Source organism: Schistocerca gregaria, chromosome 2 (genome assembly GCF_023897955.1).
Source record: "Schistocerca gregaria isolate iqSchGreg1 chromosome 2, iqSchGreg1.2, whole genome shotgun sequence".
NCBI lineage: Eukaryota > Metazoa > Arthropoda > Insecta > Orthoptera > Acrididae > Schistocerca > Schistocerca gregaria.
In genome coordinates, this window is record NC_064921.1 from 259,349,065 (window position 1) to 259,367,901 (window position 18,837).

Below are 18,837 nucleotides of genomic sequence, written 5' to 3' on the forward strand. Positions count from 1 at the left end.
GGAAACAATGGATATATACTCTTTTCTGACACTCTTCCACTTTTGTTGAACAATGATTTTACTGTGGGGCAACATATGTAACTTACTTTTTAAAATCTCTATATAATTCAATTTTGTCACATGATGACATGGTTGGTGACCATGGTTGTTATTTGAAGATAGATGTTGGTGTTGGGACAGCAACAAAATTAAATGTGATACATGCCCAAAATTCTACATTAGACAGACAGGCAGATGCTTTGAAATTAGATACAAAGAACACGCTGAGCTTTAAGACTTGGAAACTTGAACAAATCTGCATTTGCAGCCCATATTGCTGAAGTTAACCATTCAGTGAGAAAAATTGAGAACAACTTAAAAAATTTAAATCTAGCAGAAAAGAGAGCCACTATGAATACATTAGAAGAAATAAAAATACACATACACATAAAAGCACCCCAAACTATATCCTTAATGAAGAAACAGAGTTAGCTAACACGCCTTTCCTGAAAAATTTCCAAAATATTTTCCAACCTCCAAAGCAAATAATATTCCTATACCTATCTCCAGATCAAGTAGCAAATTTATATGTTACTATAATCCTCAAGATGCTAAATGTAATGAAATAATGTACTATTTTACCTATACAGTACTTTTTAAAAAAGGAGGAACAACTTCATAATTAATGTAACAGAATAAATTTCTCTGTACTAGTGTAAAAAGCATTTCAGTTGCATAACTGAATATATGATCCTTTTCCAAATGTAGAATGTCTTCAATGTTACGATATATCATAGCATCTTTGATATTCCTATGTTTGTAAACTCTTTGTATGTATCAAAACATGTGGTGCATAGTAGAAATCTTTTCAGTGACAAATCTCAAGTGTTCAGTAAGAAAAATTTATGTGTGCAACAATAAGAATGCAGTGGGAATGTATCCACATTTGTTGAATGAATGTTATGAAAACAAACACTCCAAACCGACATTTCACATAAGTCACATCCAATGAAAATCTGTAAAGCAACCAATTGTGTGTGGTGTGCTTATAATTATGTATTATTTATATTTTATAAAAATTAATGTGCAAAATATGCACCACATGTTATAAGGAAAGGGTGTAAACCGTCTGAAGATGAATCATAACGATTCAAAACTTGTAACAGTACCCTTTGAATAAAAGAACAGAAAGTAAATTTGTGGCTGGTTGCTGTCCCAACACCAACATTTGCCCTATACAATTATATGAGGGTTGGCTGAAACATAATGCCTCCACCTTCATAACTCTTCAACATGTGGCTGCATTGGTATGTGGCAGGTACTGGTATGTTCTGTAGCCTCTTCTCTACAGCTCCAGTTGGTGGGAAGTCTTAGCATTGAACGGTTGTTTTGTTACAGTGTAAAGTATGGAATGCTGTGCAGATGGTCAGTCAATGCAATTTAAGCAGTATGCAGTCTTTGAATTCTTGACAGCAGAAGGTGTCACCCCAAAGGAGATTCATCAGAGAATGAAAGAAGCTTAAGGAATTTGTGTTAATGTGAGTACTGTGCATCATTGGGTGAGTGCATTTAGAGATGTTGAGGCAGGAACATCTGACCTGCATGAAAAACAAAGAGTTGGATGTCCTGTGATACCAACTACTGAGTTTCATAAGAAAATGTTGACAGATTGATTCAGGATGATCGTCGTATCACTCAGAGAGAAACTGCAAGCACAATCAACATTTCACAAGAATGTATGGGTCACATAATCACTTTCCTTCGCTATCAGATCTGTGCATGATAAGTACCCCAGATGCTGACTCCTAAAACGAAAGCACACATTCTTGAAATTTGCCAGGAACTCCTCTTGCATTATGAGAATGAAAGTGATGCCTTTCTCCATTCAATTTTGACAAGAGACAACCTGCGAGGGTATTATTATGCTTCTAATGAAGATGTTGAAAGAACTGTGAGACTGTGGTTGCAGAAACAGTGTCAACTTCTTCCATGAAGGCTTCAGAAAACTTGTTCATTGTTGGCAGAAATGTATACAATTGACTGGTGATTATGTGGAAAAGTTAATATTGTTAATTAAAGATCACATTCTAAGGATTATTTCTGCATTTGCTTTATTACAATATTCCCATTCAAACACAATTAATGAAGGTAGAGGCATTAATTTACAATCAACCCTCATACACGAGTTTTCCAACAGCAGCAATTCACAAGCACATGCCTCCAGTTGTTGATGTAAGTGGAAATTATTAGTTTCAATAGGCATGATCTTCATGTTATTTTTTACATACAATATGACTCCGTGCTTCTCTGTATTTTCCCTAAAGGTCTACACTCTTAATAAATAGTTTTCTTTGTTTAAGATGTGGATTACTGAATTTAATTGGTGCTCAGACAAACAAACATGTTCCTTTTAATGGTCTAGATCAGGTGAAGGTACAAGAAATTCATTAACCAGGTTTTAGTCCTCTAAGATTATGACATATCACAGTGAGTAAATTCAAGCAAGTTTCTTTAGTGCATCTCAATCTCATTTAAAAATTTCTATCTTAATGCATTATTGAACCTAAAAAGGTATCACTTCTCACACCTATAATCACAGGAATTCCACCACTGGCGATGGTCTCCCTTTCTCCTCATTTCCCCCTCTTATATTTTCAGCTGTCAGTTCATCTACTGTTTCAATCTACCTTTCCCCTTCCCGCTAAGGTGAAGGCCATTTCTCACCCCCTAAGAGCAGCAACTGCCACAGAACTGATGTGAGTCCCACCTGATGTCAGCAGCAACCTGGCCAATTTCTGGTTTTCTTACCTGGCAGCTCAGTTTATCCAGGATTGATGATGCTACCACAAAACCTCAACATAACTCATGTTCTAAGCCTACTTTATTACAATCACTGTTAATATTATATTCTATATTCTCAGTTGGGCTACTGCCTGCTCCCTCAATTATCAACATCTTGCCGTCCTTGCCCAAAGCCTTGGTCACTATCTCAATATTTTCTATTACACGGTCAAAACTAGTACAAGGCTATATAATTAAATAGGAGCAGGGTCAAGTGATTAAGGCATCTTGCACCAGGGAAAAATTGCTACCTAACTTTGAAGATAGACTGTATCCAAAAGTGTAAACTCCACTACCACAATTTTTTTTTAAATGATCCTCTTTTTTACTCATAACAGAAATCAAATATAGATACAATTTGCTCAAAAAATAAGTCATTGAGAATACAGAAAAAAGCAATCAGGAGCTTTTAAACAACAAAAAATGAAAACAGTAATAATATGTATTAAATTAAGTTCCTAGACAGTAGATGTGGCCAAAATAATATGTTTCAAAAATTTAAATTCCAAGTTATGATCAAAATCATTATGCTGCCAACAGGAGTCAATTCTTTTGGTAATTGTTAATTATTCTGACAGAGTACAGAATTTCCATGCCAACTTAACAGAACTAACCATGAGTAATCTTAGTCATGATTCAACAACCTAGACATATTTTTGGCAGATTTAAGCATGCAATAGTCATACTGATCTTCTAAAAATGAAAAGAAATTGACTTACAATTACAGACAATTTTCACTTGTTATAGTGCCTTCAAAAATTTTGAAGAAATGGACTACAATTGAACACTTCCTTGTTTTCACCCCACAGGATACTAAATGCCTCTCAGTTTAGTTTTAATCAGGGATTCTCTGCAGAGGAAACTGTTTATCTAAAAAAAAACCTTACATAGATAAATAACCAAAACTGTTCTATTTATATACTCTGTGCCTTCACCAGTGTCTATGATTGTGTGGATTTAAAATTTGAGTAAACCATTGCAGCATTAACTGTACTCCTCCTGAAAGTGGAAAGCAGGATGTCACACTGAAAAACCACAACATGGAAATAAAAGGTAATTCAGAATAGAGAGACATAAAATGATGAACTCCATATGAGTCTCTATTGCATCCATTTCTGTTTGGATCCTACATAAATCAACTTCCTACAACTTCAGAGGTGTGTTCAAAGGCTGTTTATGTGCATACAATAAATAGGGTTGCTGAATGGATACTACAAGGAAGGACAGCATGAATGGCCATAGATTTGTTTGATACATGAAAGAGAACCATGGAAATAATGAAAAAGCTGAATTGGCAGACAACTGAAGATACAGGCCACCTATCCACAGAAGCCTATTTATAAAGTTTCAAGTGTCAGTATTAAGTGAGGAATCTAGCAATATGATATAGTCGATATAGTCCCATATATGTCACTTCCATGGAGATCGGAAAAGCAAATTTATACTAAATACAGCACACAAAGTGGCTTTTAAGCATTCATTCTTCCTTGACTCCAGACTTGTATGGAATGGGAAGGACTAATATGTGACACAGTGGAACATACCTTCTGCCATACCTCCACCGTGATTAAGAAACTGCAAATATGGATGTAGGTGTAGATCTTTAAAAAAAAGCTATCAGTAGAGGGTAGGGGTTCTGTTTACAGCTGAAAGCATCTCATGGCAAGTGGAACACATTCTATATGACTATGTTGAGACATAGCAATTGTTGCTGCCCAATCAGAAATATCCAGCAGGTATTGTCGAACTGGAAATATAGACAAACTTAAACTTTCGTCCAGTCTGAATAGATTTGGTCAGAATATATGTGATCTGAACCACCTTCAAATCAATTTAAACTACATTGTTTTCAAGGACAATGTCAGATTCAGATAGATTCTGTTGGAAAGGTTTTGCATAGTTGCATTTGCATGTGTTTGCAGTTCTTTTTCTTGTTTATGTTCACATTCGGACCACTGGTGCTTAGAGTTTATTTATGTGAGCACAGCTGTTTGATTTGTCTTCTCTGCAGTAGTAGTATTCTTTGCATTGTTCTTGCTGTGTGTGAAAAGTCATCCATTGTAAAGAAAGCCAATTATTTTAATTAATAAGGAAGTTCATACACAGATTTATTAATCTCTCTTAGCAAATCTCCACTATCCACATCAGGTTATGGTTTGCATGAGGAAAGTTGTTATTTGATGTAAATTTTCCCTATTTGACTGTGACATGTTCAGATGAAAAGAAGGGAGAAGGAATCTGTAATGGCTGAAGTGTCTTCATAATACATCACAAAGCTGGACACGAAACATTATCAGATATGGAAATTCCAGATAACTGCTATCATAAAGGCTTACAGAATTCTCAATGTTGTAATTGGTACTCAAGGTCAACCTAATGAAGACAATTATGCTGCCTTGTAAGCCTGGACAAAAGAGAATGCAAAAGGTATGTTACTGATTTCCACATCAGTAGACAATACACAAATGCATGGTCTGTTGGTTTGTGAGACAGCCCACAAAATGTGGACCAAGTTGAGATCGGATGTCACATTCAATGAGGTTAGCAACAGCTCGGCATCTGCACTACAAGAAGTTGATAACACATACTTAAACTTCAAGACTGACAAAGAACAAGATATCATGGATTGGCACAAGCAAGTTATTGGTGGAAAAGGGCAAGCACAGAAAGAGATGGACATTTCACAAAATGATGTAAATTGGGCTAAACTGGAAACTGAAGACCAACCTACCAAAGTGCTGTCAATCATTCTGATATCCACAAGCCAGCAAGACATGAAGCTGGTTTTGATCAATATAATAATCCACACAGCTTCAAAGAAGCAGTTTCTGATCATGACTCAAAACACTGGAACAAAGCAATTGAAGAAGAACTGAAAGCTCATGAAGACAACAAAACTGGAGGATAGTTCCTAGAACTAATAGCCAGAGAGTTATTGACTCAAATTGGGTGTTCAAGGTTTTATTTGACACAGATGGTAAGATTACATGGTACAAAGCACTGCTGTGCACAAGAGGTTTCAAACAGGATTATTGTGTTAACTACAATGAGACATTTTCACCAGTGACACGATATGATTCACTCAGAGTTTTTTTGGCAATTGTCACAGTTCAATGTTCGCACAGCATTTTGTATGTAAACCTTGAAGAAGTTTACATGCATATACCTGAGGGAATGGTGGTTCAAACAGAGAAACCTGTAGTTTGCAAACTTGAGAAATCTCTCACATTATAGGTTTCAGGCAACTGATGCTGATCCTTGTTAATACAGTGATGATGGTATCTTGTTAGCATTATTTGTAGCTAATGATCTTATTGTATCAAAGTCAATGGAAGCAATTCATAAAGTTATTGCATCACTAAAAGAAGTTTTTGAAATCACTGTCAGCGAAGGTCGTTGCTTGTTGGAGTGGAAATTGAGCGACACTGTGTGGCAAAGAAAATGCTTTATGTCAACACCAGTATGTGAGAAGAATGTTTGAGAAATTGAATGGAATGTCTGAAGCATAAGGTTTTAGTGTTCCTGCTGATACTCATGTGAGTCTGTTACCTAATGATGAAGAGTTTAATGGTGAAAAAGTACCGTATCATGAAGCGGTTGGATCTCTTATGTTTTTGACAGTTACCTCTTGACCAGATATTGGTGTGAGGTACTTAACTGAAACACCAGATTATGGTACAGAGCACTCAAACAGTGCTAGCAAAATGCAGCTGGTTGGTTTCTCTGCCGCTGACTACACAGGTGATCTTACATCACACAAGTCAACAAGAGGATTTGATTTTCTTTTGGCTGGTGGTCCCGTAACCTGGACTTCCCAGAGGCAAAAGGTTGTTGCTCTAAGTGCAACTGAATCTGAATATGTAGCTGATGCTACTGCTGCTAAGGATGCAGTTTGGCCGAGAAATTTACTAGGTGTCCGGGGAATCAAGTGTAAAGAACCAACTATGTTACAAAATGACCACCAGAGTGCAATCAAGTTGTCAAAAAATCATGAATATCTCAAACACACGAAACATATAGATGAACACTATCATTTCTTATGTGGAAAAGTGCAGTATAAAGAGAGAGAAGTTGTTTATGTGTGTATCAAAGAACAACTTGCTGATTTGTTGACTGAAACATTAACCAAAGAAAAATTTGTATATTTGCTAAATGTTGTTAATTGGTAAATGCAATCACTTAAACAGTGGGAGTGTTAGAAAAGTTTTGCGTAGTTGCATTTGTGTGTGTTTGCAGTTCATGTTCTTATTTATGCTCACATTCTGACCACTAGTGCATAGCGTTTATTTATGTGTTTAGTTATGTAAGCACAGCTGTTTATCTGTGTCTTCTTTGCAGTAGTAGTATTCTTTGTATTGTTCTTGTTGCATGTGCAAAGTCAGTCTTTGTAAAGAAAGCCAGTTATTTTAATTAATAAAATAAGTTCATACACAGCTTTATTAATCTCTCTTAGCAAACCTCCACTATCCGCATCAGATTCTATAATGACAAGAAATAAATTTTTGAAAACCAGATTCAAAATTGCAAAACATTTTCAGGGGCAGATATGGACTCTGACTTTAATGTATTGCTATCAACTGTAGATTAAAACTAAAGAAATTGCAGAAGGGTGGGGAATTAAGGAGCCAGGACACAAAAAAGTGAATGAATCACAAGTTGTTGAGAGTTTCAAAGGAAATATAAAGCAACAACTGACTGAAAGAGGAGAAAGGAATGTGATGGAAGACAAATGATATGTCTGAGAGATAAAATGGAGAAGGCAGCAGAGGATCAAACCGATAGAAGACAAGGCTCAATATAAATGGTTAGCTAACACATGAGAAATTGAATTTAATCAACAAAAGAAAAAAATATAAAAAAGAAGCAGGCGAAAGGGAATAAAGAAATCTAAAACATGAGACTGATAATAAAAGCAAAACTAATATGCAGGTGTTCCTAGACAATAACTGCAAGGTAGTAGAAGCATGTAAAACTACAAGGAAAATAGCTGCCAGTTATAGAAAAATTAAAGAGACCTTTGGAGAAAAGAGAAGCAACTGTATAAATAACGAGAGTTCAGATGGATAACCAGTACTGTGCAAAGAAGGAAAAGGTGAAAGATATATATAGAAGGTCGATACAAGGGAAATTAACTTCAAGACAGTATTTCAGCAAGGAAAAAGGATATAAACAAAGATGAAGTGGGAGATACAATAATCAGGTAGAATTTGATAGAGAGCTGATCACCACAGCTTCTGAGAGTCTTTGGCAAGCTAGCAATGACAGAACTATTCCACCTGGTGTTCAAGATATTTGAAACAAGATGAAGTACCTTCAGATTTCAAGAATAATGTCGTAATTCCAATTCCAAAATGGGTTCGGTGCTGACAGGTGTGAATACTACTGAACTGTCAGGTTAATAAGCAATGATTGGTAACTACAGATATGGATTATTAACAGTTGATTGGAAAAGCTGGTAGAGGCTGACCTTGGGAAGGATCAGTTTGGATCCCAGAGAAATGTAGGGATAAGCAAGGCATACTGACCCTATGATTTTTCTTTGAGGATAGGTTAAAGAAGAACAAACATATGTTTGCAGCATTTGTCAGTTTAGGGAAAGCTTTTGACAATGTTAACCTGAGCACACCTTTTCGCTTTTTGATATTCTGAAAATGAGTTGTTGTTGTTGTTGTTGTTGTTGTTGTATGTTTGTTTGTTGTGGTCTTCAGTCCTGAGACTGGTTTGATGCAGCTCTTCATGCTAATCTATCCTGTGCAAGCTTCTTCATCTCCAAGTACCTACTGCAACCTACATCTTTTTGTATCTGATTAGTGTATTTATCTCTTGGTCTCCCTCTATGATTTTTACCCTCCACGCTGTCCTCCAATACTAAATTGGTGATCCCTTGATGCCTCATAATATGTCCTGCCAACCGATCCCTTCTTCTTGTCAAGTTGTTCCACAAACTTCTCTTCTTCACAATCCTATTCAATACCTCCTCATTAGTTAAATGATCTACCCATCTAATCTTCAGCATTCTTCTGTAGCACCACATTTCGAAAGCTCCTATTCTCTTCTTGTCCAAACTAGTTATCGTCTATGTTTCACTTCCATACATGGCTACACTCAATACAAATACTTTCAGAAAAGACTTCCTAACACTTAAATCTATACTCGATGTTAACAAATTTCTCTTCTTCAGAAATGCTTACCTTGCCATTGCCAGTCTACATTTTATATCTTCTCTACTTCGACCATCTTCAGTTATTTTGCTCCCCAAATAGCAAAACTCATTTACTACTTTAAGCTTCTCATTTCCTAATCTAATTCACTTAGCATCACTCGACTTAATTCGACTACATTCCATTATCCTCATTTTGCTTTTGTTGATGTTCATCTCATATCCTCCTTTCAAGACACTATCCATTCCATTCAACTGCTCTTCCAAGTCCTTTGCTGTCTCTGACAGAATTACAATGTCGTCGGCAAACCTCAAAGTTTTTATTTCTTCTCCATGGATTTTGATACCTACTCTAAATTTTTCTTTTGTTTCCTTCACTGCTTGCTCAATATGCAGATTGAATAACATCGGCGGTAGGCTACAGGCCTGTCTCACTCCCTTCCCAACCACTGCTTTCCTTTCATGCCACTCGACTCTTATAACTGCCATCTGGTTTCTGTACAAATTGCAAATAGCCTTTCGCTCCCTCTATTTTACCCCTGTCATCTTCAGAATTTGAAAGAGAATCTTCCAGTCAACATTGTCAAAAACTTTCTCTAAGTCTACAAATGCTAGAAACATAGGTTTGCCTTTCCTTAATATATTTTCTAAGAAAAATCGTAGGGTCAGTGTTGCCTCACGTGTTCCAGTATTTCTATGGAATCCAAACTGATCTTCCCCAAGTTCGGCTTCTACCGCTTTTTCTATTCGTCTGTAAAGAAATTGCATTAGCATTTTGCAGCTGTGACTTATTAAACTGATAGTTCAGTAAATTTCACATCTTTCAGCACCTGCTTTCTTTGGGATTGGAATTATTATATTCTTCTCGAAGTCTGAGGGTATTTCACCTGTCTCATACATCATGCTCACCAGATGGTAGAGTTTTGTCAGGACTGGCTCTCCCAAGGCTGTCAGTAGTTCCAATGGAATGTTGTCTACTCCTGGGGCATTGTTTCGACTCAGGTCTTTCACGGCTCTGTCAAACTCTTCACGCAGCATCATATCTCCTATTTCATCTTCATCTACATCCTCTTCCATTTCCATAATATTGTCCTCAAGTATATTGCCCTTGTATAGACCCTCTATATACTACTTCCACCTTTCTGCTTTTCCTTCTTTGCTTATAACTGGATTTCCATCTGAGCCCATGATATTCATACACTGGATTCTCTTTTCTCCAAAGGTCTCTTTAATTTTCCTGTAGGCATTATCTATCTTACGCCTAGTGAGATAAACCTCTATGTCCTTATATTTGTTCTCTAGCCATCCCTGCTTAGCCATTTTGTACTTCCTGTCGATCCCATTTTTGAGACGTTTGTATTCCTTTTTGCGTGCTTCATTTACTGCATTTTTACATTTTCTCCTTTCATCAATTAAATTAAATATTTCTTCTGTTACCCAAGGATTTCTACTAGCCATCGTCTTTCTACTTACTTGATGCTTTCACTGATCAAATATTAAATGCTCTGAATAACCGGACATCACCCATTGGTATTTTTTGTGATCTCTCAAAGGCCTTTGATTGTGTAAATCATGGAATTCTTTTAGATAAGCTAAATCATTATGGTTTGAGTGGGGCAGTGCACAAATGGTTTAATTCATACTTAACTGGAAGAATGCAGAAAGTTGAAATAAGTGGTTCGTGTAATGTTAAAACAGCTGATTCCTCAAACTGGGGTGCTATCAAGCACGGGGTCCCACAGGGTTCGGTCTTAGGTCCTTTACTGTTCTTGATATACATTAATGACTTACCATTCCACATTGATGAAGATGCAAAGTTAGTTCTTTTTGCTGATGATACAAGTATAGTAATAACATCCAAAAACCAAGAACTAAGTGATGTAATTGTAAATGATGTTTTTCACAAAATTATTAAGTGGTTCTCAGCAAACGGACTCTCTTTAAATTTTGATAAAACACAGTATATACAGTTCCGTACAGTAAATGGCAAAACTCCAGTAATAAATATAGAATTTGAACAGAAGTCTGTAGCTAAGGTAGAATTTTCAAAATTTTTAGGTGTGTCCATTGATGAGAGGTTAAACTGGAAGCAACACATTGATGGTCTGCTGAAACGTCTGAGTTCAGCTACGTATGCTATTAGGGTTATTGCAAATTTTGGTGATAAGAATCTCAGTAAATTAGCTTACTATGCCTACTTTCATTCACTGCTTTCGTATGGCATCATATTCTGGGGTAATTCATCGTTGAGTAGAAAAGTATTCATTGCACAAAAACGTGTAATCAGAATAATTGCTGGAGCCCACCCACGGTCATCCTGCAGACATCTATTTAAGGATCTAGGGATCCTCACAGTAACCTCACAGTATATATATTCCCTTATGAAATTTGTTGATAATAATCCAACCCAATTCAAAAGTAATAGCAGTGTGCATACCTATAACACCAGGAGAAAGGATGATCTTCACTATGCAGGGTTAAATCTGACTTTGGCACAGAAAGGGGTAAATTATGCTGCCACAAAAGTCTTTGGGCACCTACCAAACAGCATCAAAAGCCTGACAGATAGCCAACTAACATTTAAAAATAAATTAAAAGAATTTCTAGATGACAACTCCTTCTACTCATTGGCTGAATTTTTAGATATAAAGTAAGTAAAAAAAAAAAAAAAAAAAAAAAAAAACTTAATCATTAGTGTCATGCAATATTTTGTGTAATGTAATTAGATGTACAGACATCTTTTATTAACCTGACACGTTCCACATCATTACGAAGTGTCGTATTCATGATCTATGGAACAAGTATTAATCTAATCTAATCTAATCTAATCCTCTGCTGCCTTCACTATTTCATTCCTCAAATCTACCCATTCTTCTTCTATTTTATTTCTTTCCCCCATTCCTGTCAATTGTTCCCTTATGCTCTCCCTGAAACTCAGTACAACCTCTGGTTCTTTCAGTTTATCCAGGTCCCATCTCCTTAAATTCCCACCTTTTTGCAGTTTCTTCAGTTTTAATCTACAGATCATAATCAATAGATTGTGGTCAGAGCCCACATCTGCCTCTGGAAATGTCTTACAATTTAAAACCTGGTTCCTAAATCTCTGTCTTACCATTATATAATCTATCTGAAACCTGTCAGTATTTCCAGGCTTCTTCCATGTATACAACCTTCTTTTCATTCGTAGTACTAGCAGAGCAAGGCCGTTTTGGCTAGTGTTACAAGGCCTGATCAGTCAATCATCCAGACTGTTGCCCCTGCAACTACTAAAAAGGCTGTTACCCCTCTTCAGGAACCACACATTTGTCTGGCCTCTCAACAGGTACCCCTCTGTTGTGGTTGCACCTACGGTACGGTCATCTGTATCACTGTGGCATGCAAGCCTCCCCACCAATGGCAAGGTCCATAGTTCTTGGAGGGGATTCTGGAAATAGGAGGGATAAAGTACAGGGAGCAAAACGTTATTCACAGTTGAAATAGAAACCAAACTTTAGTAAAGATCTGATATACATAAAAGTGATGCAATGGCTGAGAAGGGGTGAGACAACATTGTAACTAATTTAGCCTTCCAGCTTTGCAGATCTGAACTTTAGGTCACTCTCCCCTTTTAAATGTCTGTTTTCCCTTTTGTCTGTTTCATGTGCTGCATTTTTTTACTTTCTTCTGTTATCAACTTAAATTCAGTACCTCAACTACTATCTAAGAATTTTTATTTGGCTGTGTTTTTTTGCATATCTGATTCTCTGCTGCCTTCAACATTTCATTTTGCAAGGCTACACATTTGTTTTCTATTGTACTGCAGTTGTTGCCTAATGCTCCCTTTGAAACACTTGAGAACCACTGGATCTTTCAGTTTATACATTTCCCATCCTTAATTTCCTGCCTTTCTGTAATTTCCTCATTAAGAAAGTTGTGAAAGAAACAAAGAAGAACTTTGAGAAGATAATTAGAGTTTGGGATTAAGGAATTAAAACATTTTTAAGTTTGCTGATGCCACTGCAATGTCATCAGAAATGGCAAATGTCATTGAAAAGCAGTAGTTGTGAAGGAAAACAAGGAGAAACTTTGAAAGAGAATCAAGGTTTCAATTGAAGCAATTAAAATGGTTTTAGTTTTTCTGGTGACACTGTAATTCTGTCAGATTAGAAAATGACTTCAAAAAGCAGCAGTGTTTCAAAAAGCAGCTGAAGATGAACATTAGGTGTGCATTACATGTTAGAGGCTGCTACTCAGTTGGCTGACTGAGGGTGGAGTATAAACAAGTGCCTTTTTATCTTAGGCAGCTCGCCATCCAGTCAAAATAATGACAGCTGTAAGAAACTCCAAAACATTTCTAAAAGACACAAAGAAATGTACTCCATTGATGAAACAATTGAATTTAAATCACTGAAACATTCACAATGGAGTCTCGGGGTTAGTAGCAGTCCTAAAGTGCAATGGAGCCAATGTAATACTAGATAAAGAAAAACTGTTAAATCCAAAAATGGACACCATGAGACTTTTAGGATAAAGCCAAGTCGGAATTGGAGGGATAAGCTAATGGGAAATGGAGTTAGTGTGTTTGCTGTAGTAGAAAGCAAACTTAAATCCACCAACATAAAAACTAAGCTGCATGCAAGATTGTTTGATAAAAATTCTGTATCAATGGTGGGGTGGGCATAAACTTGTAACTCAAACTTTTTAATGACGACTTGACTCACAGCAGCATGCAAAACTTTAGAGAAAACCGCAGTTTCTTAGTATGTTTGTATCCGAATGACATTGTCTTCATTGGGGAGATGTCAATTACCTAAGAATCCCTTGGGATAATTACAGTTTTGTAAATGGTGAGTGTGACAAGACATCCAATGAAACATTGTTAAATGCCTTGTCTGAAAACTTCCTAGCATGGATACCAACGTCTGAGGTTACATTAGCCCACTGTTCCATCTTCTTTGCTATGTTAAGCTTTTATTAGTTGATACAGTGCTGGTAAACTGCAGCATAATGTTTTTAGTATATGCAGCTCATGTGTGACTAAACCAATCTGATGTTATCATATTTTGGAAACTGTTTACACCTGCAACAATTTTTCAGAAAATTGGGATGAAGTTACCTTTCCTTGGGATAACTTTGCCCCACATGTTCAAATTTGTTCACAGTAAGCTAAAAATGTACTGAGCCCATGTTAAACCAACCAAAAATGATAATATATTTTCTCAAGTTCCGTATTTTATTTATTTTCAAAAACTGAGTTAAATAACTCAAACAATGGCACAACAAAAAGACTCACAATTATAGCTTTTGCCTGTTAAGGCCTTCGTCAACAATAGACACACACACACACACACACACACACATGCAAACACACACACACACACACACACACACACACACAAATGCAACTCACACAAACGACTGCAGGCTCAGGCAACTGAAACTGATTCAGCAACTCAGCATCTCCGCTACATAGTGAGTAGCAACTTTCCTTTTCATAACATTGTTACATTCCATCCTGGATTTTTCATTGTTTGATTTAAAGAGATAAAATAAACAGCAAAAAATTCTAATTACTTTATTTTTATTAGGTTCTTTCAAAAGAAAACCACAATTTAAATTATAACAAAAAATCATTACACAAAGCTGTGCAGTTCAGGAACAGAAAATAGGTTCCTTTAAGAGATTTTATGGGTTGTTTATTTTGTGCAACAACCTCCCAGTAATACACCTTCTTAGCATTAGTTGAAGATGTTAAAAACCCACTTATTTTTTCTCTAGCAGTTCTAAGACTGCCTCTCCTACGATGTCAACCTTATTTGTGATGACTGGTAAGTGTTCTAGAAGCTTCTGCCTATTTATTGAGACAGTATTATGATTTTCAAACCTGGAGATAAGTTTTCGTACTAAGGTCTCTCTTAGGCCATTAACCATTTCATTTAGTAGCACAGGAAACTCTTATCAATGTACTGGGAAATAATTCTGTTTAAAAGAGTAATACATTTTTAGAATAAGTCCTGGCAGGTAACAAAATAACCAACTCTTCAGCCTAAAATTGTTATGACCACTTAGGACAATGTTACCCTATTGGAAATATAGACTTTACTTTGTGCCAAAATGAAGAATTAGAGAGTTTTTGTTTCACACCTAAGTCAAAGCAAATGCAGCAATAACAAAAATTCATAACCAACAGTAAAAAGACAGATGAGCAGATGAGAGCTCAAACATCACTGTTCTGCCTCGTCTAAAAGACCTGTCACATAACAACAGCAGTTGTAGTAGCAGATTTCTGAACAGCATAATGAATGCATAAACAACATAGTTGGTGTTGCTACCCATCGTTTACATGAAGAAACATGGATATCTTTTTACATAGGTATCACTTGTGTGTGACAGAAACTTTATTTTACTTTGGGCCAATGTTGCATATAAAGGGGCAATGTTACCCCAGATAAGAGTAGTTCAGAAGCCCACTCATGATGGAAATATACTCGCTCTAATGGCAATAAAAAGACCTGACTGCTCTGAGGATGCTCTTACTGAAACTGTGACTAGGCAGCTATCATAGAAACAATGATAACTAAAGAACAAAGAGTAGGTCAAACAAGCAGGAAGATTCACATATCAGTTCCAGACTTAAACATCTGGGCAGAAGCATGTAGAAGAATTGTGACTGAAATGCAAAAGAGTAGTTGATCATAAACTGGACATATATGTACCTAGAAGAGTAGTTCATGATAGTACTGACTCTCCATGGCATACAGCTATTGTAAAGAAATTTCTATAGAAATAGCAACTTCTGCACAACAGGTGTACAACAAAATATATGACCATTGATTGAGAGATGCTGAATGAAATGAATTTAGCTGTCAAGAGGGCAATACATGAAGAATTTTTTAAAAGATCTCTTACAAAAGCCAAAGAAATTTTGGTCATATGTAAAGGTTTTTTGTGATACCAAAATTAGTGTTCACACACTCATGGATGCACAGAATTGAAATTAAGGGCAGCAAAGCAAATGCAGAAAATCTGAACTCCATTTTCAAATGTTCCTTTACAAAGGAAAACACATGAACATTGCCCCAGTTAATTGTTATTTCTTGCAGCACTGCAAAAATGAGTGAAATATTTATTAGTGTTGGTGGCCTTGAGAAACAGCTAAAATCACTAAATATAAAGAGACCCCAAAGCTTGGTGATATGCCTGTCTTGCAGTGAGTAAACACCAATTTTTAATAAATAAAATAAAATTTAAAAATAAAAATAAAAAAGCTGGAAATTTGTCGAACAAAAGAACTGTGCCCAGTGAGTGAAAGAAAGCTCAGATCACACTTGTGTGCAAGGAGGTTAGCAAAAGTAATTCACAAAAGTACTGTCCAGTCTCATTGATACCCATCTGTTGTAGAATATTCGAACACATTCTGAGCTCAAACATAATGAAGTTTCTCAAGCAGATTGACTTTGTCCCTGCCAACCAGCATGGATTCTGAAGTTTGGTTTTACAGGATTGGTGTTAATCCTGTAAAACCAAACTTATGCTTTTTTCTCATGATGTTCTAAAATCCATGGATTGAGACAATCATGTGGACATAGCATTTCTTGACACCTGAAAAGAATTTAATGTGGTACCATTCCTACTTTTATTAATAAACATATGACTATATGGGGTCTCAAACTAGATTTGTGACTTGATTCAGGATTTCTTGGTAGGAAGGATACATATGTTATCTGACGTGGAGAGTCATTTTCACAAAAAGAAGTTACATCAGGTGGCCCAAGGAAGTGTTTTGGAACCTTTGTTGTTCATGTTGTGTATCAATAACCTGAAAGATGATATTAGTAGTAACTTCAAGGTTTTTGCGTGTGATGCAGATATCTACGATAAAGTACTGTACTGTCTGAAGAAAACTACACTAACATTCATTCAGATCTGGATAATATTTCAAAGCAGTGCAAGGACTGGCTACATGTGAAATAGTGTACTTAACAAAATGCAAAGCACAGTATCACATGACTGCAGCATTTATGAATTACAAACGGTATCAGTTGACTCATGCAAATACGTGTGTGCAACAATTTGTGGGGTTGTGAAATGGAATGAGCATATAGCTGAAGTTGTGGATGAAGTGGATGACCCACTTTGGTTCTCTGGCAGAGTACTGAGAAAATGTAGCTCTTCTACAAAGGGAACAGCTTACAGATTCCTTAGATCTTAGATTATTGTTCATGTGAACCATACCAGATAGAACTAACAGGATATATTGAATGTGTACAAAGAAGTGTGGCACAAATGGCCACATATTTGTTTGGCTGATTGGAGAATGTTATAGAAATGTTGAAAAACCTGAACTGACAGCTCCCTGAAGATTCATGTCAGTTACCCCTTGAAAATCTAGTATAAAATTTTGAGAACTCATGTTAAGTGAAGAATCCAGAGATATGTTTCAGCCTTGCATATCATTCCCTTAGGGATAAAAAAAGACACTATTATATTAATTCAAGAAACATAGAGGAATTTAAGCAGTCATTCTTCCTATGCTCACCATGCAAAGAGAATAGGACAAAATTCTAACATGTGGTACCATGCTAAGTATCCTCTATCATACACTTCACACCAGTTTGCAGAGTGTGTATGTAGATGTAGATTTAGAGCAAAAGTAAAATATTGGTAATGGGATGTAGCTGAATTAAATCAGATTGAAGAGTTCCTTTCGCAAAAAATATCAGCAATCATTCAAAATATTTTAGGTCAAAGTCCAGCAGGTTATTGGTGTTAATATAGAAGACTGCTTACATTATGGACTATATTGTGTTACAAGAAGTAACATCTAATACATAAGATAAAACTGGATAACATAAGCAGCAGTTTTATTGAAAAACATTGATTTTTAACATAATGCTGTGAGATAGTAACGTGTAAGGAGAATGACGTTTGCAGAAGCATGAAAAATGATGTTACAATGCTCAGCTTACTATTAAAATAAGACAAAGTGAATTTCAAAGTATACTCACAAATCCTAAAATCACAGAGTAGTGAAGTACAGTTGTTACAAAAATTGCTAAAATCTTCATACTGCTTTGAAGTCTCACCATACGCAAAAGAAAAAAGTACCTTAAGGAACAGTTAATTGAAATGCTGCAACTATCCAATGTGAGCCTTATTTAAAGATATGTGCAACTTATGTAGTCATAGTGATAACAGATACTTTATCATTTGGATTTTATAAAACAATGATCGACAGATGGGGCATTACATGAGTACTTCAGTCATGATAAAAGTCATAAGATAAGTTACTCAATAACACTTCATGTTATCAGCAATTGTAAATGAGATGAAGAGATATACAAGATCATGCACAGCATCAAGAAAGAAAAATTAATGTGTAGTGTTTTGTTAATGGAAGATGGAAATAAAAACTGAAAAATGTTGTTAAGAAACTCATTATACAAAATGTTAATAATCAGTTGATAAAACAAGGAAATGGGAACTGAGTTTAATAGTTCCAGATGTGTATCTTAATTATTGAACACTTTAGTCATTGGTAAGTAGAGCACTAAAATGTAAATTTTTTTTCCTTTATAAATAGTGTGTAAGATGACTTCTATCAACAATTCATATATTACAGAAACAGATGGAAGAAACAAGGCAGTAGTCCAGTGGCATGCAACATGAGAAGACATCTGAATTTAATGAAAATCCCATCAAACTCTGTTCCCAAATGTCAACTTCTTAATTTCCATAAGTGTATGAATTGTCACATAGATTTTAAGCAGTGAATAAAAAAGGAAAACTAAAATAATTTACATTCCAATGACAACAGGTCATTAATTCACATAACTCAAGGACAGTGAAGGAAATTGGCCACCAAGTGTAGTTAAAGA

At 35.9% G+C, this 18,837-nt stretch overlaps 1 protein-coding gene across 1 annotated transcript in view; it reads right to left on the reverse strand.

The window, feature by feature from the left end:
* Window positions 1-18,117, reverse strand: part of LOC126336825 (uncharacterized) — a 220,463-nt gene extending 202,346 nt beyond the window's left edge. Inside the window, exon 1 of the mRNA XM_050000887.1 lies at window positions 17,968-18,117. Coding sequence (XP_049856844.1) covers window positions 17,968-18,048 — 81 coding nt within the window. The 5' untranslated portion in view covers window positions 18,049-18,117. The remainder of the gene's footprint in view (window positions 1-17,967) is intronic.
* Between the last annotated feature and the right edge of the window lie 720 nt (window positions 18,118-18,837).